The sequence below is a fragment of the Acinonyx jubatus genome, chromosome E4 (genome assembly GCF_027475565.1).
Source record: "Acinonyx jubatus isolate Ajub_Pintada_27869175 chromosome E4, VMU_Ajub_asm_v1.0, whole genome shotgun sequence".
In the NCBI taxonomy this organism is placed as follows: Eukaryota; Metazoa; Chordata; class Mammalia; order Carnivora; family Felidae; genus Acinonyx; species Acinonyx jubatus.
The window spans coordinates 1,115,401-1,136,917 of record NC_069395.1 but is presented as its reverse complement, the minus strand read 5'-3'; the positions used below and the strand labels follow the sequence as shown (position 1 = coordinate 1,136,917).

Below are 21,517 nucleotides of genomic sequence, written 5' to 3'. Positions count from 1 at the left end.
TGTGAATCTTAAATTATTATTATTTCTTCCTGTCGCTTACACCCAAGGTGGGGGCAGGGGAAGAGGAGGGGAAGAGGAGAGGGGGGACTCGCCTCCCCCCCTAAGGCACTGAGTGGAGAAGCCGCAAGGGGGGGAGGGGGGAGGTCACATTGTCCTCACTCTCTGGGGCTAGGCCCCAGGTCTCCCCAGCCCTGGGCTCCCCCATCACCTGAAATGCTAAGATGAGGCCCAGGGCCACCTGACCTCCCCCAACCCCAATATATTACATCATCACTTTTTAAATAGATACAGGGACTGGTCCCGCTACCCCCTCCCTGTGACACCCCCTCACTATTGGGGGTACCTGGGCAGCTGTGCAAATGGGCATGAGGGTGCATGGGAGGAAGGGAGAGCACCGGGCCCCTTAACCTGCCCCTTTTAAGGAGGGGGAGGGGCCGCCAGGCCAGGGAGGGGAAATAGTGCAAGGCAGAGCCCAGGCCGCATGGGGGGGGGGGGGGGGGCAGCACCCAGCGAGGACGGGAGGGGGGGCAGTTGCCCCCACCCCCAGCAGAATTGGGTAGTTAAAAATCTGAAACTAGATTTCAACAAGACCAACAGAAGAGGCTATGTACAGAACCGGGGTGGATTCAATCCTAAGGGAAGAGCGAGGGGGCTGCCCTCCGAGACCCCGCAGGGCGGCCGGGCCGGCAGGGGTCTGGGAGCAGAACCCCTTCGGCGCTCTCCCGGCGGCGCGCCCGCGGGTCCCCGGAGCGGCCGCCAGGGGGCGCCCGCTCGCGCGCTCCGCAGGCCCGCAGCCCCTCACCCCGTCCCCGAGCCCGCGCCGCGCCAGCCCGGGGGCGGCGTGAGTCAGGGGCGGCCCGGCGGCGGCTCCGGCTCGCACCTGGGCGGGAGGAGGAGAGGAGGGCAGGAGCCACCCGGCCCGCCCTGCCCTCTGGCCCCGGGGAGGGAGCGGCGGGAACAAGACATTCCCTGCCCGGGGACGCGGGAGGGGAGGGCAGGGCCGGGGCGGAGAGCCGAGCGGAGCGGGCCCCTCCCGCTGCCCCCAGGGGCGGGCGAGCCACTCAGGCCACCCCGCCCCCTTCTCCTCCAGGACCCCGTGACTCAGCGCTCGGAGCCTGGCGGGGGGCGACGGGGGGGGGGGGGGGCGCGAGGATGGCTCCTTCCTGCGGGGCCCAGTCCCCCAGGCTTTCCAGCTTCTACCTCGCTTTCCCCCACCTACCCTTCCTTCGCCGCCCCCCTTTGCATAATTCACTGCCAGGAAAAGGGAACAGAAACCAGGAAGGAGGGGTCTCGGAAGGGAAGGGAGGGGCGGTCCTTCACCCCCTGACGCAGCCAAAACCCCTAGGGGCATGGGGGCGGGGCAAGACTTTGGTCCCAAGCCCCCCACCCCCTGGAAACCCGCATAGCCGAAGAGGGACCCCACAAATCAGAAATACATTATTGCTTCTACTCCCCAGGAGCAGCTGGGGACAAGGACCCCACCTTTACAATAGAGCTGTAAATATAGACATACTATCCTGCGTCACTCCTTGGGAGATCACCCCAGTCTGGGGAGCCTCTACCCCAAAACCTTCTCAGCTTGGAACTGGAATGAGGGTTCTGGGGGGCGCGGGGGAAGGGGCAGATCTCTGAAGCCGGGGAGGCCCAGAGCCCTGACCCCGGCTCTGTCCGTCCTGCCCACTCCCACTGCTTGGCAGCGGCGGCCCGGCCTCGCGCTGCGCCAGCCCGGCCGCTCGGCCCTCTCTAAGAGGACTCCATGGCACCTTCGGCCTGCGGCGTACTGGGTGCCCCCTCCTCCTCCTCGTCATCAGGGGGCCCCAGGGCGGCGACCGGAGGGCCGGTAGGGGCTGACTGCTCCCAGAATCGGGCCAGAGAGAGGCGGAAGGTGTCCAAGTGGCCGTTGGAGAGGTCGAGGCCCGCGGGGGACGGGGCGGCGGCGGAGGGCGGTGGGTAGTGGGGTGGCGCGTCGTCCTTCCGGCGCCGCCGGGTGCGCACCTCCAGGCAGTTCTGGCCCTTGAGGTGGCGCTGCAGGTGGTCCTCCTTGGCGAAGGCCTTGTGGCACAGGTGGCACTCGTAGGGCCGGTCCCCCGTGTGCAGGTGCATGTGGTTCTTGAGGTCGTAGCTGTGCAGGAAGCGGGCTGGGCAGTGCGGGCACGAGTAAGGCCGCTCTCCGGTGTGCTTCCGCATGTGAATCTTCAGCTTGTCGTTCCTGGCAAGGGAGCGGGTTCAGGACAGGACCCTGGCTGGCTCCTCCGGGCCAGGTCCCTGGGGTCTCGGCCCTCTGGTCCCTCTGCCGCGGGCCGCCTCTTACCGCCCGGGACGCCCTTGCTGACTGCTCCCAGCTTAGGCCGGCGCGGCCTCCCTGCCTCCAACACCAAACCTCTCCTGCCCCAGACCCACGTGCCTTGACCTTCCTTCTCCCGGCCTCCCAGTTTTGTGCGGGTCGCTCCGGTCACAGCCACACCTCCAGCCCTTCCAGGACCACCTGCTCCCCACCCGGGGTCTCCTAACTCCCCTCTCCGCACCGCTCCCCACGGGTGCTCACCGGGTGAAGCGGACGCCGCAGACCTCGCAGGCGAAGGGCTTCTCACCCGTGTGGGTCCTCATGTGGCGGGGCAGCTTGCCCGCCCCGTGGATGATCTTGTGGCAGACGGGGCACTCCTGGGGCATCTGGGAGCGGCGTTTGCGCACCAGCTTGTCCTGGCCGTCCAGGCCCGGCGCGAGGGCGTCCTGGTGCAGCGAACTCAGGTAGGCCATCAGGTCAGGATCGATGGCGTCCTCGTCTGAGCCCAGCTCCTCTGGGGACAGCGGGGGCCCACCCCCCTGTGCCAGCCCATAGGCGGTGGAGTACACGGGCTCCTCCTCTTCTTCCTCACCCTCATAGGCCTCGTAGGTCAGGGGCCCCTCGGGGGGTGAAGCAGTCCCGGCTGGAGGGCTGTAGCTGTCCCCCGGCCCGCTGCCCGCACTGCCACCCACCCTGGCCCCCTCCTCCTCCTCGTAGGTCACGGGTTGGCTGGGCACCGCGGGCACCTCGGGCACTAAGTGGTTCGCCCGGGCCCCCTTGGTCTGCAGGAACGCTTTCCGGGGCTTGCGGCTGCGGCGGGCCACGGGCCGAGGAGGCGGCGGGGGCGGGCGGGGCGCCTGCGGGGGGCTGTCTTCGCCGTCGGGAACTCCCGCGGCCGTGGCCGTGGCCGTGGCCGTGGCGAAGGCCTCCAGGTACTGGCGGGCCCGCTCACAGTCGTCCTCGTCGGGGCTGGGGGCTTCCAGGCCGCTGCCCTGCAGAATCTCCATGCAGGCAGCGATGACACACGGGATCTCCAGCAGCCGGGCGGCCTGGAGCACGGCGGGCATGTTGGCGCTGCTGGTCGTCAGCGTGGCCGTGTAGGCGAACTCGAGCAGGGCGCCCAGGGCCTCCGGCCCCACGAAGTCCAGCTCGCACACGCCGGCGCCCGCCCCCCCGGCGGCCGGCCCGCCGCCCCCGGCCCCCGAGACGGCGCCGCCACCGCCCTCGGTGAACAGCTTCTTGAAATAGTGGCTGCAGGCGGCCAGCACGGCCCGGTGGGTGCGGTATTCGAGGCCCTGCGTCCGGATGGTGAGGTCGCAGAGGTGGCCCAGCTGGCGCTGTTCGTTGAGGCAGCTCAGGAGCTCGCTGCTGTGGTCTGGGAATGGGATCCCGATGAGGTCGTCCTCGGGGCTCCCCATCTTTTTCTGTAGGGTTGAGGAGAGGGAGAGGGTGAGAGCACTCCGCCCTGCGAGGGGGTCCAAGGAGGGAGCCGCGGGGTCGGCCGACGCTCGGCGCCGGATACTCTAAGTGTTCCTACCCATTCGGTCTTGCGCGAGCCCCGAGTCCCGACTAGCACCTTGTCTCCTCACAGACAGGGAACCCGACGCGCAGGCAGGTGAAGCGACTTTCCAAGGTACGTGCCGAACGGCGTTCAAAGCCAGGCCGTGGGCCCAAGTCCTGTTCCCAACTGCTGTGCACAGTCCTGCCTGCCTCTGGGTGCGCAGGAGCCCGGACTTGCCCACGGAACCTTCTCTAGAGGCCCGTCCGCTTCACCCGCCCCCCACCCATGCCTTTGGAGGAAGCACTGGGCTGGGGGACAGGACACGTGGGGAGGCTCCATAAAGTGGCCAAAGGATTCGGGGCTCAATCATCTGGGGAGTGGGGTGACAGTCTGTGACGGAGCCTCCCCACAGCCAGAGAGGCCAAGGACGAGGCCGAGACTCACGCTGGACCCAGGCGCGCTCCCGCCCGGCCATGACGTTAAATCAAGTCGCCCCCACGAAGGGCCTGGCGCGCTCACCAGGAGGCCTCCTGCACCTTCACCTTCCTCCTCCCCTCCCCCACCCACTAAAAGTTCATCTCCCCTTTTAGATTCCACCCCCCACCCCAGGCCAAAAGGGAAATACAGCTCCCAGCACCCCCCCCCCCACATCCTCCCCTCCCCCAGGGGGCCAGGGAGCAGCCACCCTGTGCTGGGGTGTCGCTGGCTGGCTCGGGTGCTTCCTGCCCCGCACAGATAAGCATCGTCCCCGCCCCCTCCCCCACTGCCAACAGGCCAGGTTCCAGTCCCGCCCCTCCCCACCTCGCTCCCGCCAGGCCACCACCTCTCCCTCCCTACCGGGTGGTGGTGCCCCCGCTGGCCGGTCAGGTGAGCCCCCCTCTCCAGAAGGCCGTCCCCAACCCCCCCCCCGCCCCCGCGCTGCCCTCTCTGAGGCACAGACACACGGCGGCCCCCCCAAGGGGGTGGAGGGCAGGGGGGTGGTAGAGTGGGTCTGGCCTGGAAGTGGGGTGTCTGCTGCCATCTTGCTCAGTGACTTTGGACAAGTCCCTTCTCTCTGTGCGTCGGTTTCCTCAGCTGTCCAAGGAGTGGGTAGAAGGCCCAAGGACTCAGCCCTTTAGCCCTGACCTTTGGTGGGTCTGGAGCCACTGGAGACAGAGTCCGGGCCTGGAAAGAGCTGTGCTCCGGACGTAGCCAGGCTTGACTCTGTGGCTGACTAGCTCGGTGGCTTTCAACACAACATCTATAGTCTCTGGGCCTCCTTCCTGGTCGACAATACAGGATAATTCCTCCGGATTCCTAGGGCTGTGGTGGCGGCTGAGTGAGACCGTGTGCTGGCCTAGGGGCTGACACACACATTCTGGCCTTGGGAGGGAGAAGCAAGGCCTCACCCAGGGGCAGATTCCACTCTACAGATGGCCTCTGCTGGGAAACAGCTTGGGGACAGCTAGGTCTCTCTCCCTCAAGTCACCCCAAGGAGTCAGGTTACTACTAGCTACATGACCTTGGGTAAGTCACTTCCTTCCCCCACCCCAGGAGGCCCGTTTCCTCGTCCATAATATTAAAGTCCCCAGGGTGGGTCCCACTGACACTGGTCAGTGTCGTCTTCGCCACTGCCAACGGCCGCTCAGCCCTGGCCACTGGGGCGAAAAGTTTTTTTCAGGGAGTTGGGGGAGTCAGGGGCCACAGATTTCCTCTTTAGAGCACAGGACCCGCATTGTCTCTGCCCGCCTCCGGGCCGGTCACCTGCATAGAAGCCTTAAGTGAGCCTCACCCATGTGTCTCTCTCTCGTAAGTTGCAAGTTGTGCCCAGATGCCCTCAGCGAGGCCCTTGCTCCCACCCTGGGTCCCCACATCCCTTCTCTCCCTGGGGGCAGCCCCAGGCCCCTTTGGTTCTCCTGTCTGCACTTTACAAACTGAACGAGGGGCAAACAGCCCCAGAACTTAGGAACAGACAAAAACCGGGTGGGCGCCCTCCTGAGCCCAAGCGGATCCTGTCCCTCCTGAGGGGGACGGGTGGGGCTATCCTCGCTGTCCATTGGCCTGGAGCTGGGCACCCGCAGGCACGTGGCTCACCCCATCCCTCTCCCTCCTTCCCTCCCCACCCCACCCATTCCTGCCGCTTGCTAAGCCCGCCTCCTTTCTCCCACCCCAGGGCCGGTCTCCGAGGCAACCTGGTGTGGCAGGGCACTGATTGGCCGACCCTGCTGTCAGGTCACAGGCTCAGGCTGGTTCACCACGCAACTCACACAGGACTTGGGCAAGGGTGGGTGTTTAACCCCTTAGGCCCAACTCCAATGCCCTTGGCCACGCGGTGGCAACGCGGGAGGGGAGAGGCAGAGGACACACGTGGGAAGGGGAGGTGTCGGTAAGGTTCTCCAGCTCTGGGAGACTCCTCCGGCCCTCACCCAGGGCTCTGGCACCAATGCCAACTTAGGTGTCGCCTGGAGCTACCCTGGTGCCAACCAGGCCACGGGGGCACTCCTAGCCCCGTCATCGGGGGGCGGGGGTGGGGCACCGGTGCCAGGACGCCCACCCCACCTCGGGCACCCTTCCCACATCTGCATCCCAAAGGGCCCGGCCCCCTGACGCCCCGTGAGGGCGGCCCATCCCCACCCAGCCCGGCATGCCCCCTCTTGCTGAGGCCTTGTGGGCATGGGTGTGTGTGGAGGTTGGGGGGGGCGGCTGTGCCAGGGAACCAGGCGAGGTCTGTTTGGTCTGTTTGCCTGGTAGGGGGAAGAACCGGGGGCCCCGCCCATCACTCCCCCTTTCCCGCCACCCCCCCAGGCTCCCCTCACTGTCAGGCCTGCTAGACCGGCCAAGCAGGTGGGCAGCTCTCTTGAAACTGGGCCCTGAGTCAAGCCTGCCCCATCTTTGGTGGGGGGGAAGACTTTGGGGTGAGAAAGGTAGAAGGGGGCAAAGGTAGGAGCCCCATCAGGTACCTCTCCGCACCCAGGGGCACCCGCCAGCGTGTGTCCGCCAACAAGAGTCAAAAGACAGAGAGCAGTGGCCCTGCTTGGAAGGGAGGAGGCTGTAACTCCTTCCGGGTGCTGACCTCAGACGGTGTCCAGTGCGGTGCTGGGGGCGCCAGGGCCACCCCTGCCGGCTGGGGCCAGGCGAGGAGAGGGGATACGGCCCCATCGGCCGGCCGATGAGTAAAGCTGGCCCCCCTTCCCCACAGCCTGCGGATTAGGGGAGTGAGGCTTAGTGTGGGGGGCAGCAGGCGGAACCGGGATTAGCGGCAGAGAAAATAGATATGGGGCCGAGACGCGGGCGCACAGAACCCCCCCCCCCCACCACCACCAAAGGCTTCTCCAGGTGCAGCAGCTTGGGGTGAGGGAGGCTGAGACCTGGCCGGGACATCCTCCGGCCAGAGTGATGGAGGCCTGAGGCGCTTCTCAGTGCCCCCCCTCCTGTCTTGGCTGGCCGCCCCTCCCTCTTACTTCTCTCTCTTTTCTGCCCCCCCCCACCCCCACCCCAACTCCAGCCTCAGGTTCTCTTCCTGTTTTTTTGGAGCTAAGTTTTGCACGCAGACAGGGCTTTGGCCTGTGGCTGGACCAGGGGGGTGGGGAAGTAGGACAACGGGGCCAAAGTCCTCAGGGACCCAGGAGTCCCGGCTCCCCAGCCTCTCCTACACTTCCTGGGGCTGCTGGAACCCAGGAGCTGTGGCCATCTGGACTGCCCAGCTGGGAAGGCAGGGTAAGGGGCCGGGGAGTCCCCTGAGGGGCCGGTAAGGGCTCGGAAGGCAAGGCCCCCTGCCCCGGGGGTGCCCTGGGCGTGTACTGAGTCCCACCCCAGCCCCTCCAAGCGAGTGCGTGCCCTGCCCATCCCCCACAGCCGCTTCCCCCCTCCTAACCTCACCACCCCCAGCACTCACACTTCCTGGGGGCCAGGCGGGGAAGGGAGACCGCAAGCCACGAAGGGGGAAGGAGGCCAGGGGAGCTGGCTGCTTCCCGGTGCTGTGGGGGTTAAGCCTCTCCTCCCTCAAAATGCCCAATTCCCGGTGCTGTGACTCCTGGAAGGAAGGAGGCCTCCGTGCTCCCCTCCACCTTCCCTTCCCTGACATCAGGACACAACCCTTGCCTGCCCCGCAGGGCACAGACCAACCTGGGGGGTGTGAGGGGCGCAAGATGGCAGGGATGTGGCCTTCCTCCTTTACCTCTGGGGACCCCTGCTCATCAGCCACCCCGCGCTCCTGGACCCCCTCCTTGGCCTCTTCTTCCTGTCCCCTTGCTCACTGGCCTGCCTGTCCCCTGACCAAGACGACACGCATCCTTGCCGGCCCCCTGCCTCCACTCTAGGCATCCGTGTCCCTCAGGCCCCAGGAGCCACCCCAGCCTCTCCTGTCTCTGCTGCTTTGTCCCTCAGGTGTGGGCCCAGCCTGTCCCCCTGCCTCCATTCCCCTCTGCTCCGGGCAGCACCCCTTCCCCTCTCCCCAGGCTGGTGGGCAGAGAGGGGCGGCACCATTCCATCAAGCAGCCAGGCCTGCCTTCCAAGGCCTGGTCTTGCCATGGGATGGCCACATCCAGGGCACCCAGGGCCCCGCTTCTGGACGAAGCACAGGATCGAAATTTGGGGGCCAGCTGGAGAGGATGGGTGGTGGGGTGGGGGTGCGGAGAGAGCGGATGTGGGGTGGGGTGGAGGGGGGGACAACCCAGGCCTCTCTGCCCGTCAGAGTTTCCAGCCCTGGAGCTGCTGGGATTTCCCCGGAGTGCCCACCCTGGGCCAGGCAACCTCGTACCTGGACAGACCCTGGCCATCAGGGTTCCCAGCAGGAGCTGCCCGGGCAGCACCGGCTCCCCTTAGGGCCCGAGGAGACGGCACAAGGTGCCAGGGTCTGCCCTGTGCCCACCCCCTCCCCCCAGCCTTAGCGTCTCAGGCTGGGTAACCGAGCCGGCTGGTAACCCCACACCCGCCAAGCCGCGGGCAGAAACCTGAGCCCCCCAGCCCCAGAGGACACCCCAGCCCGATCCCCGGAGCCCGGCTCTCTGCCAGCCTGTCCAACCTCCTGTCCTGGCCCAGCGATCCCTCGGCTCCCGTAGGCCCCTTCTGCTCCCCTGTCCTCCTGGGTCCCCTAAATGCTGAAGCTTTCCCACACACCAGCTCTTCAGACCCTCAGCTCCCCACACCTTCCCAGGGAAGTTTGGACACCCTCTTCCTAGCCTGTTTTTCAGTCCCTCTCTGACCCTTGGCCAATTCTAGGCCTCCAAGCCTCCCCTGGGGCCTGATCTCCCAAGCCAGAGAAGGGCCTACTCACCTGAACGCTGAGGGGCCTCTCCGGCAACTCCTCTTGGCCCCTGGGGGGAGCAGGTTGGGAGGGGTGGGGGAGGGCCGGGCTGGGGGGGGGGGAGGTGGGGTGGCTGTTCCCCGCTCCAGCTCCCTCCTTCAAAGGGGCCGCCCACGACCTGGCCCAGCCCCTCCCCCCTACAGCCTTAACCCTCTGGGTGCTGCCCCCCCTCCCCCCCAGCTTGGAGGGAGGGGTTACCGGAGGGCTGGCAGCGTGGGAGAGGGCCTAAAGTCTCTGCCTGTGGTGCCCGAAGCCCCAGCTGTACCCACCCCCGCTCGTCCTCGCTCAGTCCCGAAAGGGGAAAAAGGTGAGCGTAGGCAAGGTAGGAGCCGGGACAGTCCAGGAGGACAGAGGTGAGGAGGAGCCACGGGAGAGGCTGCTGGAGGTGGGACCAGGAGAAGGAAGAAGGGAGGGGAGGGGACAGGAGGCGGCAGTGGCCGGGAGAGGGAGGAGGGGAACCCTGGACAGTCAGTGCCAGGGCTGACAGGTGCCCAGGTCCCAGCCCCTCAGGGCACGCGGTCCCAGAGGGGACCACGGGGAGGCCCTCCGGACTCCAGTGGTCCCCTCGGACCCCTGGGAGCTGGCCGAATTCTCCCCCCCACCACCACCACCCCTCCGCCTGCATGGGCCGGGGCCCTCAGGGGCTGGGCAAGGCGGCACCCCGCCCTCCCTGCGCCTCACCCCAAACCCACTCACATACCACAGCTCCTTGCCCGGGCGCCAGCCCCTGCCAACCAGGCCAGGGGGCAGCACTCATGCCAGCCCCCAATGGCCAGGGGGACCAGGGGGACGGGGCTGGCCTGAGGGGGCGGACAGATGGGGGGAGCTGAGGGCACCGAAAGAGGAAGGAGCCAGGAGGGGGCATCTGCTGGGAAGCGCCTAGCCCCACCCCTTGCGCAAGCTGCCACCCTGGCCGGTTGGGTGGGACCCGCCTGGGCCTGAGGGGCAACTCAGGAGGGCTGTGAGCCCAGAGATGGGTGGGCCACAAAGTTCCCCTCCAACTCCTAGGGTCTCTTATTCCTGGAACAAGGGGTACCCTAATGTTCCCTAGATGCGAGGCGATCCAGGCCCTCCCGGGGCAGGGAGGACCACAGAAATGCCCCCTGAAACACCCCTCCCCTTTCCCCCCAACAGCTGCTGGCTCAGTGCCGCTGGCCTGCTGCCCCTCACCAGCTCCCGGCCCGGCTGGCACCTACCCACCAGGATGCTGGCAGTCCTGCCCTCCTCTCCCTCCTACCCCCCTGCTCCCGGTGCCCCGTGCCAACTGTGGGCCTGGGGTGGGGGAGGGTCACCCCCGTGCCTTGGTGCCAGTCAGGCGGGTCCGGGCCCCTCGGTGCTACAGATAAGGCCCAAGACCCTGTTCTCGAGCCATCTCCTCAAGAGGCAGTGCACCAGTCAGGGCCTACACGAGAGCCCAGGAGACTGTGGACAGCCTAGTGAACACTCATTGAAAGCTCCATTCCCCAAAGTGGGTGCCAGCCTCCCAGCATTCCCTCTGCTTGGACATTTGCTTGGGCACCAAAGTCCCCACAATTCCTGAGAGCCTTGGTGCCCGCAGCCTGCAAGAGAGTGGGGTGGGGCTGCTCTCTGCCCTTTGATCCCCATAAAGGCAGGGAACCAGCTTAGAGGGCAGGGGGCAGGGAAGGGGCCCCTCCATTTTACCCCTGCCAGGGGCAGCAGGGCAGGGTGGGGGCACCTCTTGGGTGGGGCCCTATGGTAAGAACGGTAGCCTGTCCCAGCAGAGGAGAGGGATGTTAATCATGGGTACGCGGTGTCATGTGGGCACAGGACGGTGAGAACGGGGCGGGGTGGGAGATGCAGAGGGTACCCACCTTCCAATTCATGCCTGTCCTGGCTTTTACTCTCATCTTGCAACGTTTCCAGACTTAACCAAAGTGAGAGAGCAAAGAGGACTACAACTCCCAGTATGCACCACAATCGCTCTGCATGTACCTTGGGAGTTGTAGTTCCCAAGAGAAGTCCTGCGTGCTCTTCCCCAGAGCCTTGCTGATGGGGACAGGAGGGCAGAGCAGAGGACTTGGTCAGAAGTCTCTAAGGGGACTGTGTTTGGAAGAGGTAAAAGGCTAGGAGGTCCACGGTGGGGCGAGAGGACCCCTTCTCCCAGGCGAAGGGGAGGAAAGGAGGAAGGAAGGAGGAGAGGATGTCTGTTGAAAGGGGCATATGGGTGGGGAGGAGTTGGGGGGGGGGGGGTGGAAACAGGAAGGAAACTGAAGCCAGAGACATGAGGTCGAAAGCAAAGGCCTGGTGGAGCCTGACTCCGAAGCCTGCCAGGGACTGGGAAAGCATTTCCCCTGCCATTCTGGTGGCCTGGGGGCTCTAAGAGGAATTAGTGATGTCAACTGATAGCTGGCTGGTGTGCTTGTTGGGGTCACTGGCTCCATTTGCCTGCCACAAGCCCTCTTGTGCCTGGGGCGCTTTTCAGCCTCTGGATGTGGCGCAGGTATTTGCTGGCTGGAGAAATCTGAAGGCTGACTTGGTTCTGGGATGATAGGAGGCGGAGGAAGAGGATGGGGGAGGTCGGGGCCAGGCCTGATGGGGAGTGTGCTGGGGGGAGGTCCACGTGGGGTTAGGTCCAGGTGTGAGGTCAAGGAATCACGCTGGCAAATGAGGACGCTACCTTCCAGGACCAAGGCCATGGCAGCTGGGAGGCCTGGGCGAAGAGAGGGCTAAGTCGCCAAGGCTACCAGCCTCCGCCCACCCCAACCAAGGGATGCAGTGGAGAGGGCAGCCCTCTTCGCTTTCCCTGTGGAATTTGCTAAAGGTAGCTTTCCCTCTGGGCCAGGCAGCCTTGAACGTTAAAGGTGGCAACTCAGGGGTCAGATGTCAGCTGGGTGTCTTTCCTTAGTAGGGAGTGGAGGTCAGAAGTGGGCAGAGGCTCTGTTTTGAGGCCGCTTTCTCTGGGCTCCCCAAGGCTCTCAGATAGATGCTTACAGGCCCCAGCTAAGACTCTTGCCAAGACCTGAGTGTGGCTGGGGCGGGGGTGGGGGGGAGGTCTTCCTTGCCCCTCCAAAGCCCTTGATAGTGGACGACAGTCGCTCTAACCCCTTCCCCCCAGTCCCCCAGGCCCGCCTTGGCGCTTGGCCGCCTGTGTGTTGGCAGGACTAGGGGTGGGGGGGCAGCGAGGCAACTTCAAACTGTCCGGGCAAAACGTCAAGTTTACTCACGAGTTTACTCAGCAGAAGGAGGGGGAAGAGGCTAGAGCGACACACCCCATGCCAGGGTCCTAGCCATCTCCTCTCCCCACCTTCCTCCCCCCTCCGCTCTTCTCTTCAGCCCTAGGCAGTAGGCATAGGCCCCAAGGCCTGGTGGCCAGAGAGCCTTAACTTTCAGAAGGTCAAGGAACCAAGCAGGCCGGAGGCAGGAAGCCCCGAAGCAGGTCCAGAGGCTCCGTCAGAGGGCAGTGCCCTGCCTGGAGCCCATTTACTACCGGTCTTAGGGCCTTGGCCTTGACCAGAAGTGGGTCTCTCAGCCACCAAGAAGGGGGCAGTACCAGGCCAGGCTTCCTCCATCCAGGCAGTCCCCCGGGCAGTGACTTCTGACCCCAAATGGCCAGTCCTAGGCTGCGCCTCAGGCAGCATGGTGCCATCTGGGCAGCCATAAGATCAGGGGCTGGTCTGCTCCGTCTTGGCTTGGAATGGGGGGCCAGCACCCTATCTGACCTACTTCCCTTTCCTCCCCACCTGCTTTCATTCTCTGCTTCTCTCCCCCAGCCTTCACCGTCCCCACCCCAGAGGCGCTCCGCCCCCCCAATGCCCGCTGGGCCCCCTCCCCCACCCTTCCCCAGGGTGCCAAGTGCAGGCACACAAAGGGCCTGATGGTGCATTGTTAGCCCAGCCCCCGCTGCCCGCCGCGCCCTCCCGGGGCGGGCACTAGGCCAAGGAGGAGCTGGGGGCCCTGGGTGCCAGGGGGCACCACGGGGAAGGAGGAAGAGGTCAACACCTGTCTCCCAGGCACTGGGGTCCACAGTAGCCAGAGCTTCGTACTGATGAGAGTGCCCTATCAGAGCAGGCCTCGCTCCCTCACACCTGAACCTACTGGGCACTGCTCTCCTCCTTCCCCAGAGCCCCCTTCGGGTGGCAGTGACCGCTTTCTGACCCCTGTGTGAAGGCTGGGGGGCGGGTGTGCGACTCAAGGGAGGGGACAGCGTCTGGGGGTGCCGGCGGGCTGCACCATGCCTGCGGCAACCGTGTAACAGAGGCGCGCTGGGGGAGCTGGGGTCCCGGGGGCCGGGGACGGGAGGCACCGGCGGAGATTTCTTCTGGTTTCATCAGCTGCTCCAGGGGGAGCCCCCTGCTCTCCTCCCCAGCCACCAGTGACAGGGAGCACTCCCTGCCACCCAGACTCAGTCACAGCCACGTCCCTGTCCAGCCCTGCACCACACTCCTCGCACCCGCTCTCCCCTCCCAGCCTGGTGCCCACTCCATGCCGGGTCTGCCAGGCAGGTACAGGGGTGACCAAACCAGTCGGTGTGTGCCGGGGAGCAGGAGGCAACCCCGTAATCCTCCAGGCCTCACCCCCCTACACACTGCACCCTCAGGGAGCAGACAGTTCCCATCCTGGTCTAACCCCTCACAGCTCAGTCGGGCTCCCCCTGGCCCTGACCAACTGCCTCCTCCGCCAGGAATAAGTTGGGGGAAGGGGGACTCTCTGCGCTGACTCACTCCCATTCCCGGCCGCAGCTAGGGGTCTGCGAGGCGGGCGGGCGGGGGTCAATTCAAGAACGCCCTCCACCTGGCCCGGAAGCCAGGACAGCCTGCTGGTCTCCCCCTCTCCTCAGCACCCACTTCCGGTGTCCCAAACTAGGTCAGCGGCGCTCGTTTCCTGTGGGTCAGCTAGCACCCGCGCCTCTGCCCCTCCCCTGCTCCGGACCCGGGCTCCCTGCCCCCCCCCCCCCAGGGCGCCCCGAGGTCTCACCACGTCTCAGCCGCCCTTTGATACGTGGGGGTTGTGCGGGGCGGGGGGCAGGGGACCCGCCCTCTCTCCAAACACCAGCAGGGCCGGGGCGCCTGGGCAGGCACGTGTCCGGGCACAACCCGCTGCCCACGCCGCCCCCCCACTCCCGCCCCCCCCCCCCCCCGCTCTGGCCGGGACACGTCGCTCTCTTACTTGGGGTGGGGTGGAAGGAGAGAGCGAGAGCTGGGAATGGAAAGCGGCGCCCCCCACCCCTTTGAATGGCAGCCCTCTGTCAGCGGCGCTGCCAGTAGCTTCCACGACTACACAGTAGCGACCCCCACCCGGTGGAGGGGCAGGTGCGCGGGCGCCTCCCGGTCACCCACCCTCGCTGTCGGGTTCTAGGGGCCTGGGCCGGCTTGGGAAGGGTGGCGGCGGGAGCGGCGCCTGGAGGAAGGGACGGGGGGCCCAATCGGTGTCGCCGGGACGTTGCGGCCGAGCCCCGCCACGGGAGAGGGAGCGCGGCTCCGGAGGCGCAGGAAACCGAATAGTCCAGCCGGTAACTTTCCCCCCAGCCGCGGCTCCTCCTGCGCTACCCCCGCCCCCCGTGCAACTGGCCCGGGTCCAGCCCACCGCGCCAGGGGGCGCGGGGGTGGGGGGGGCGCCGTGTCCTAGTTAGAGTCCGTCAGCCTTTCCATTCCCTCAGCCCGCGCGGCTCGGGGGTCTCCCCTCGAGTCACCGGGGACACTGGGGGAGCGCTCGGCGCCGCCTCACCCTCTCTCCATCCCGGAGCCGCCAGTCTGCCTGATCCCAGAAGTGCGGAGAAAGTTTCTGGGGACCCTCCGCCCACCTTTTCTCTCAGTTAAAATCAGTTCCAAAGCGTCGGGGTGCCGGGAAGGCGCAGGGAAGGGGAGTGGTGGGAGCCTGGTCTGCATGCGTGTGCGTGGGGGGGTCCCACTTCCAGGACAGACGAAGGACACTGCAGTAGTCTCGCGTCTGGGGGACCCCGAGCCGGCGACAAAAATGGGGTACACTCACCTCTCCGCCTTCGGGTCCGCGGGCCGGAACTGCTGAAGCACCGGGTGTGGAGAGAAGCGCGTCCCCCGCCGGGCCCGGGGGCTTGGGGCCCTGCGCCGGTCCTGGTCAGAAGGCCGCGGTCAGTCGCTCGCCGCTCTCTGCTGGGGGGCTCCTCCTCCGCAGTCCTCGGCCTCCTCCTGCCGCCCGCCCCCCCCTCGGCCGCCGAGAACCGTACATTCACCTGGCTCCCACCCGCCCCCCCCTCTGGGCCCGCCTCACCTGTCCTGCTGTCTCACCTGTCCTCCCGCTGGCTTTCCCCCCATCCCTCCCCTCCCTCCCCCCGCCCCCTGCCACCCCCCAAACTCCCCCCCCCAACCCTTAGCAACACCCTCTGTCACTTCCTGGTTTTTCACCCGCCCCCCCCAGGGCCCCCTCCCTCCGCCCAATAAGGATATAAACTTCAACCCCTCGGTCCAGCCAGTCCCCGCAGGGCGCAGATGGGTCCCTCCCTCCCTTTTCGCTCCCTTCCTCCAAGCTTTTACTTCGCTCTCCGAGCCTGGCCCACCCTCCTCTTTTTCCCTCCTTCTTTCCTTCGGTCTCTCTCTCCCTCCACCTGCCGCGATCCCTCTCCCCCTCCCTCTCCCGCTTGCTCCTCTAGCCCCTATCTCTCCCAGTCCACCTTAACTCGAGCTCCGCCCCCGACCCCCGTCCAGCCCTCCGCCGCTGCTCCGCCCCACCCCCTGCACTCCACCGCCCAGTCCGCCCATTGGCCTGGGCTCCCGCCCATCTCAAGTGGGTCCCGCCTTGCGTTCCGCCAGGGAGGGGGCGGAGTCGAGGGGGCCGGCCTGAAACCTGGAGGAGGGAAAGGGGGAGGGGGCAGTGTCCGCAGTGGCCCGGGAACCGAGCGCCCCCATCGAGGGCTCTCACAGTCCGTGAGGGTCTCTTGTGCAGTCACCTCCTCGGGAGGGAAGGGTAGGAGAGGTTAGAGACAGGCTAGGTGGGGGTGAGGCGGGGACTTCCAGGACCGAAGGAGGGGGTCCCGAGAGGGGCTATAATCAGGTCAGTGCCCCGGGAGGTAGGGGGAGGGGAGCCACCAGGCCACCAGCTTCAGCTCCTACGCCCCACCCCGCCTCCGAGGGAGCGGGGGAGTGGAGGCTGCGGGCACCCTGCCTCCCTCCCCACGCGTGACGGCGCCCCGCGGGGAGGGAGCGGCGCCCTGGGCAAGCGGCCTCTGCTCTCCAGCCGGTGCCCGCTGCGGCCTTGGCATTGTCAGAGGGGAGGGGCCGGGGCCGCGGCGGGGGAGGGGGGGCGGCGCGCTCTCGCTCCTGCACCCCGCCTCCATCCCGCCTGCTCCCTAAGTGGAGAAACTGAGTCTCTGCGAAGGAGGGACCCTCTCGACAGGGACTCGCTCGGAGACCCAGGTGGCGAGGGGAGCCTGGGTGTTTCAGGATGTGTATGTGGGTTCGGGGGGGGGGGGACAGAATGCGTACTTCAGCGCCCCCACAACTGAGGAAGGTGGCCGGTGGGGACGCTTCCAGCTGGGCCTGCAGCGCTGCGTCCCCCAGAGAGCCCCTCCCACTAGTGTAAAACGGAATCCAGTCCGGCCACGGGAGCCGGGTTCCGCTTCCCGCGGCCGGCCGGGCCGAACCGGGTCGGACTCGCCGCCTCCGCCCCAACCCCCACGCAGGGGGCCTCCCTCCCTTTCCAGCAGGTGGCTCCGCGGGGCACCAGCTCAACCTGTTGGACCACAATGGGCGGCGCCAGGGGGGCCCTGGCCCTCACCCGGGCTGACCCGGGATCCCCGCGCAGGGGGAGGGGCGGAGTCCGGGTCCCGCCCTCCCTCCTCTCCGGCCGTGACTCAGCCTCGGGGCCGCTGCCCTGCGCCCCAGCCAGGGGCGGAAAGTGTGAGGCGCCCCTGAGGGCCCAGGCCAAACCAAACAGCCCCCCACCTCAGACATTATCTCACTGGAGAATTAGGGGGGCTATAGGAAGGAGGGGGTGGCAGCAGGCTTGGGGCGCTCCCGCTCGCTCGATCCGCTCCGGGTTTTCCTATCCGCCCCGTCCCCCTTGGGCCCCGAGGCGGGTCACTGCTCCGGGTTTTCTTCTCGGCCCCGCCGGACAGATTCTAGTCGGTGAGTGCCCCGGAGTCGGTGGGGTCCAGGCAGGGTTTTTCCCTCCCTTCTCCAGCCGTCCGGGTCGCACCGTACTGGGGAAGAGCCGCGCCTGGGGCTGGGGGCAGGACGGCAGGGCCAGAAGGACACGTGAAACGGAAGGGGGCTGCATGGCCCCGGGGAAGAAGGGCAGGAAAGCGGTTCTGGGAGGGCAGAGCCTGGGCCTCCAGAGGCAGTAGGAGGGCGGGCGCCCTGGCACCAGCCCTTAGGTACAAAGAGACGAAAGGCGCCCAGTGCCTCGGGCCCGCCCCGTCCCCCAACTCTGGGGGTCGCCTCCGGAGCCTTGCTGGACCCAGCCTGAATCTGTGGGCACCCGGAATGCCATTCTCCAGTCTCGGAACCTCCTGTTTGTTCCTCAGTGACCCTCCCCACCCCCCAACCACCACCACGTTTCTCTTCTGGTCCATACAGCTTCCTTCCTGGCTCAGAAGTCGGAGGGGGGAACCCCGACTTGAAATTCCCGCCTCCCCTCTAACTCCTGGCCCTGACCGCGCCAAACCACTGAGTTGCGGCAGCCGAGAAACGCTGACTGCGGACTGGGGGCTGCCCCCCTCCCACGAAACTCCCGGCTGGGCCCCAGGGCCCCGCTGCCACCCCCGCCCCGCCGCCAGCGCCGGAGTGGCACCGGGAACCCGAGGGCAGGTGTGCGGCCTGCAGGGGACCTCCTGGAGAGACGGGGGCCGGGGCGGGGGGCGGGGGCATCCCAGATCCGCACGTACAGACTTAAATCTCAGGCGACCAGCTAGACCTTAGTTTAGAGGAGAAAGTGGCAGGAGTTAATCCCTCCTCAGGAGGACTGTGTACCTGGGGCTGGGGACAGCGATTCTGAGTGACAGCCAGGTGCCCGGACTGGCTGGGCCACGTGCGCTCAGGGGCAGCTGCGGGAGAGTTAGATGCTTGCCGCGCGTGGAGGGAGAGGGCTTCTGGCGGAAGAAAGGCACGGCTCCGTGTGGGCGGGGTCCTGAATGAGTGGGTCTGGGGGCCTGTTTTGGAAGGGGTGGGGGGCTGAGCTGGAAGCGGAGCGACAGCCTGCGCTGGGCGCCCACCTCTTCCCCGCCCTCCCCCCCTTCCCCGGGCTGCCCCCGCTTCCCTCGAAAAACCCGCCGCCCAGGAAACCACTGGGGGCGCACAGACCGCAGCCCCCCCCGCCCGCCGCCCCCCGGCGCCCCCACCGCGACCGCCCAACCCACCTGAAGGGGCCGTGGCTGCCAGGGTTGCCCCCTCCCGCCGACTCCCCCCACACCTGCGGGCGCACTATTTATAACTCGGCGCCTATTCCGGGCCTCTGGGCGGGAGCCGGCTGCGCCTCAGCGCTAATCGTCTCCGGGATCTCTGCGCCCCCCAGGGCCGGGGGGGATAAATTTAGCCTCAGGAAGCTCGGGGAACATTTTCCAAAACTCCACGTCCCGGAGAAGGCGAAACAGAACCCCTTGCCCTCAGCCTCCCTCCGGCCAACCGGCAGGCGGCGCAGGTGTCTCGGCTGCTCGTACCCAGCTGGGATCGGGTGGTGGGTGGCGGCCGAGAAGCTGGCACAGGTGAAGGACGGAAGGTCCTGGGGGCGGCGGCCAGAGGGGCGGGAGGGCGGCCGGAAGAACGGCCAAAGGCCGGAGTAAAAAGTCTCGGCTGGCAGTGACTGAGAAAGGGGTTGGGGACTTCTGCCTTTCGAAGGGGAAATAACTCCTGTGCAAACGAGATGCAAGTAGGGACGCCGGGGAGGGGATCGGGAAGATCGTGGTGGCCTTGGGGGTCCACGCCCCGGCGTGGGGGCAGCGACTGCCACACCCCTCTTCCCCGCGCGCTTCTGAGCGTTGCTGCGAGAACTCAGGACCCCACCAAGATCTTTACTAAAATAGCCAGATGAGTGCGGGCGGCTCCTCCGACCACTTCGCCAGGACCCCTCTCCTCCACCTGCCTCTCGCACACCATGGAGGGTCTTCTATCGACGTGATCGGCTAGGAATCCTGGGTAGAATCCTTCCAGTGCTGCAGCATCTGGGGGTCGCTTCCAGCTTTGCCGAGGCTTCTTCTCGGTTTTACCCCGCCCCTTCCCCTTCCCCTTGTGGCCACTAGAGGGCCCCTGGGCGCCCAGGGGCAAATGAGCTAGCTCTTCCCCAGCCCTCGTATTCTTGGCACTCAGCTCCCCTCTTCCGCCATCTTCCGCCCTCCAATGAGCCCCGAGCGGAGTCTGGACCCTCCAAACGTGAGCTTATCCCAGCTGGGAAGAGGACGTTGCAGGGAAGCGGCCGCATCTTTTTCCCTTGGAGAGCACTGGGGAGGTGTAGGCCGGAACCGGGTCCTGGCCTGTGTGGTCTAGGTGAAAAAGACCTATCTGGGACCCCCAAAGGAGCAGGCGGAGCAAGAGGAAGGCCGGCTGAGAGCGGAGGTGTGGGGGGAAGGTGGAGTGGGTGCAGAATGGGAGCGGGAGTCCTCCCCACACCTTTGCACGCTTGGCCCCGCCCCCAGGCCACCAGGCCACCACCTGAAGTGCAATATCAGAAGAGGAAGTCTGGCTGGCCCAGAGGAGCCCCGAATATGAGACGAGAAAATCGGGGTTCGCCAGCTGACTACCGCACTGCAGTGTACTGTGGGTTTGGCCTTCAGCGGGTCACGTCACCTCTCTTGGCCTGTTTCTTTCAAGCTAACCTGGGATAGCTGTCCTTGTGCAGCCTACTTTTCAAGCGGGCTTGCGTAAGTGTCCAACACTGTAGTGTGGCAAGGGCTCTCAGAACGACATACACGGTTTTTCTTAACCTCCCCGCTCCTCCCCCCATACTTTCCACTCTCAGGGCTCTCTTGAGGGCTGACACTCCTCTTGGGCCACCCGCAGTCTCTCCTCTTCTCCCTCCGTCAACTTCCTGGGCCCTGCCTTCTGACACCTACCGCTTCCCTGGTGGCCTTCGCCAGACATCCCCTCCGCTGTCGAGGGCGCTTGTGCTCAGAACTCTGACTCTAGGATCCAGCCCGAGGCCCTGTCCCTGCTCAGTGGCTCAGTGGGAGTGGGGTCTGAGAAAGGAAAGGGAGAGGGGCGCCTGGGAGGCTCAATCAGTTAAATGTCCCAATTTGGCTCAGGTCATGACCTCAGGGTTCGTGAGTTGGACCCCGTGGGGTGGGGGGGGCTCTGGGCTGACAGCTCAGAGTCTGGATTCTGCTTCCGATTCTTTGTCTCCCTCTCTGTCTGCCCCTCCCCTGCTCACACTCTATCTCTCTAAAAGTAAATAAACATGAAAAACAGTTTTTTCCCCTCCTAAATATAAAAGTCAAACATGCTGGGGACGCCAGCATGGCTCAGTGGATTACGCGTCCGACTTCGGTTCAGGTCCTGATCTCACGAATCACGAGTTCGATATCCGCCTGGGGCTCTGTGCTGACAGCTCGGAGCCTGGAGCCTGCTTTGGATTCTGTGTCTCCTTCTCCCTCTTTGCCCCTCCCCTGCTCATGCTCTCTCTCTATCTCAAAAATAAGTACACAAACAAACAAACAAATTAGAAAAAAAAAAAAAGAAAGAAAGAAAGGAAAAGGGAGGCAGAAGGCCAGAGCTCGAGTCAGGGACGGGCCGACCAAGCAGGGGTGCAGGCTGTGAGGGGAGGCAGGAGCCCCACACTTGTGTGGAAAGGTGAATTCTGTGTCCTCCACCGCTAACCTCTCTCTGGTTGGATTCAAGCTCTTACCTCTTCCCACTGCTGTGTCCTGGGGTGAGGTGGGCTCTGAAGGGACCCGGTGAGAAGGCTGACCTCCCTGCATTTAGTGCAGGCCTGAAGGTCGCCAAGCTACCCGGAGAAAGACTACCTTGAGTAGGAGTGCTATGGAGAACCACGCTGCCACAGGAAAGAGGGAGCAGGCCCCGTGTGTGCCCCTGCGGAGTCCCTGCCTCGTCGGAGGGGAAAAACCAGGGGGCAGCGCCGTGTGGAGACCATGTTAGCAACTCCGAGAATTCCTCCGGGCTCAGGGTGCCCAGCTGGCTCCGTCCGCAGAGTGCGTGATTCTCAGTCTCGGGGTTGTGAGTTCGAGCCCCGTGTTGGGGCCAGATATTACTGAAAAATAGAAAAACTCTTAAAAAAAAAAAAAAAAAGGAATGTGTATGCGCGCAGGCCAGCCCTTCTCTCCACTGCTCTCGCTATTAAGCCTGCCCTGAGCCACTGGCACGTCACGACCTGCCTCACACCCACCCCAGCTCATAGCCCGCATCTTCTAATCACAGCTATGTTCCTATTGTTTTGTTTACATTTTATTTCCTATCTCTGCCCACTGGAACGGAAGCTCCGTGAGTCCTGGGGCCTGTTTTGCTCACCGCGGTGGTGCCGGGAGCATGGGGATTGGCACACAGCGGGTGCTCCCTAACATTTGTTGCAC

General features: G+C 65.7%; 1 protein-coding gene and 1 long non-coding RNA gene across 4 annotated transcripts; one reads left to right on the top strand and one right to left on the bottom strand.

Annotated features, from left to right (window-relative positions):
• Nucleotides 1-15,312, bottom strand: ZBTB7B (zinc finger and BTB domain containing 7B). 3 transcript variants are annotated; one of them, XM_053209063.1, is made up of 4 exons: nt 15,294-15,312; nt 15,019-15,119; nt 2,546-3,708; nt 1-2,209 (listed from the first exon to the last, which is right to left on the bottom strand). In XM_053209063.1, the coding sequence occupies exons 3-4, from the start codon at nt 3,700-3,702 to the stop codon at nt 1,744-1,746; spliced, it is 1,623 nt and encodes a 540-aa protein (XP_053065038.1). In that variant the 5' UTR covers nt 3,703-3,708; nt 15,019-15,119; nt 15,294-15,312; the 3' UTR covers nt 1-1,743. The 3 variants fall into 3 exon arrangements, with proteins under 3 accessions (XP_053065038.1, XP_026904298.1, XP_026904302.1); XM_027048497.2 differs by having other exon boundaries at nt 15,277-15,306; XM_027048501.2 differs by lacking the exons at nt 15,019-15,119; nt 15,294-15,312 and adding an exon at nt 9,040-9,172.
• Nucleotides 15,313-16,458: 1,146 nt separating this feature from the next.
• Nucleotides 16,459-21,214, top strand: LOC113596192 (uncharacterized). The gene is made up of 2 exons (XR_003416958.2): nt 16,459-17,129; nt 20,918-21,214. It is a non-coding gene; the product is annotated as an uncharacterized LOC113596192 (long non-coding RNA).
• Nucleotides 21,215-21,517: the final 303 nt, after the last annotated feature.

Excerpts from the sequence above, each read along its gene's own strand:
- ZBTB7B (XM_053209063.1), bottom strand. The coding sequence starts at position 3,702 with ATGGGGAGCCCCGAGGACGACCTCATCGGGATCCCATTCCCAGACCAC. Across the intron at positions 2,210-2,545 it reads TGCGGCGTCCGCTTCACCCG|GAACGACAAGCTGAAGATTC; the intron begins GTGAGCACCCGT and ends CTCCCTTGCCAG.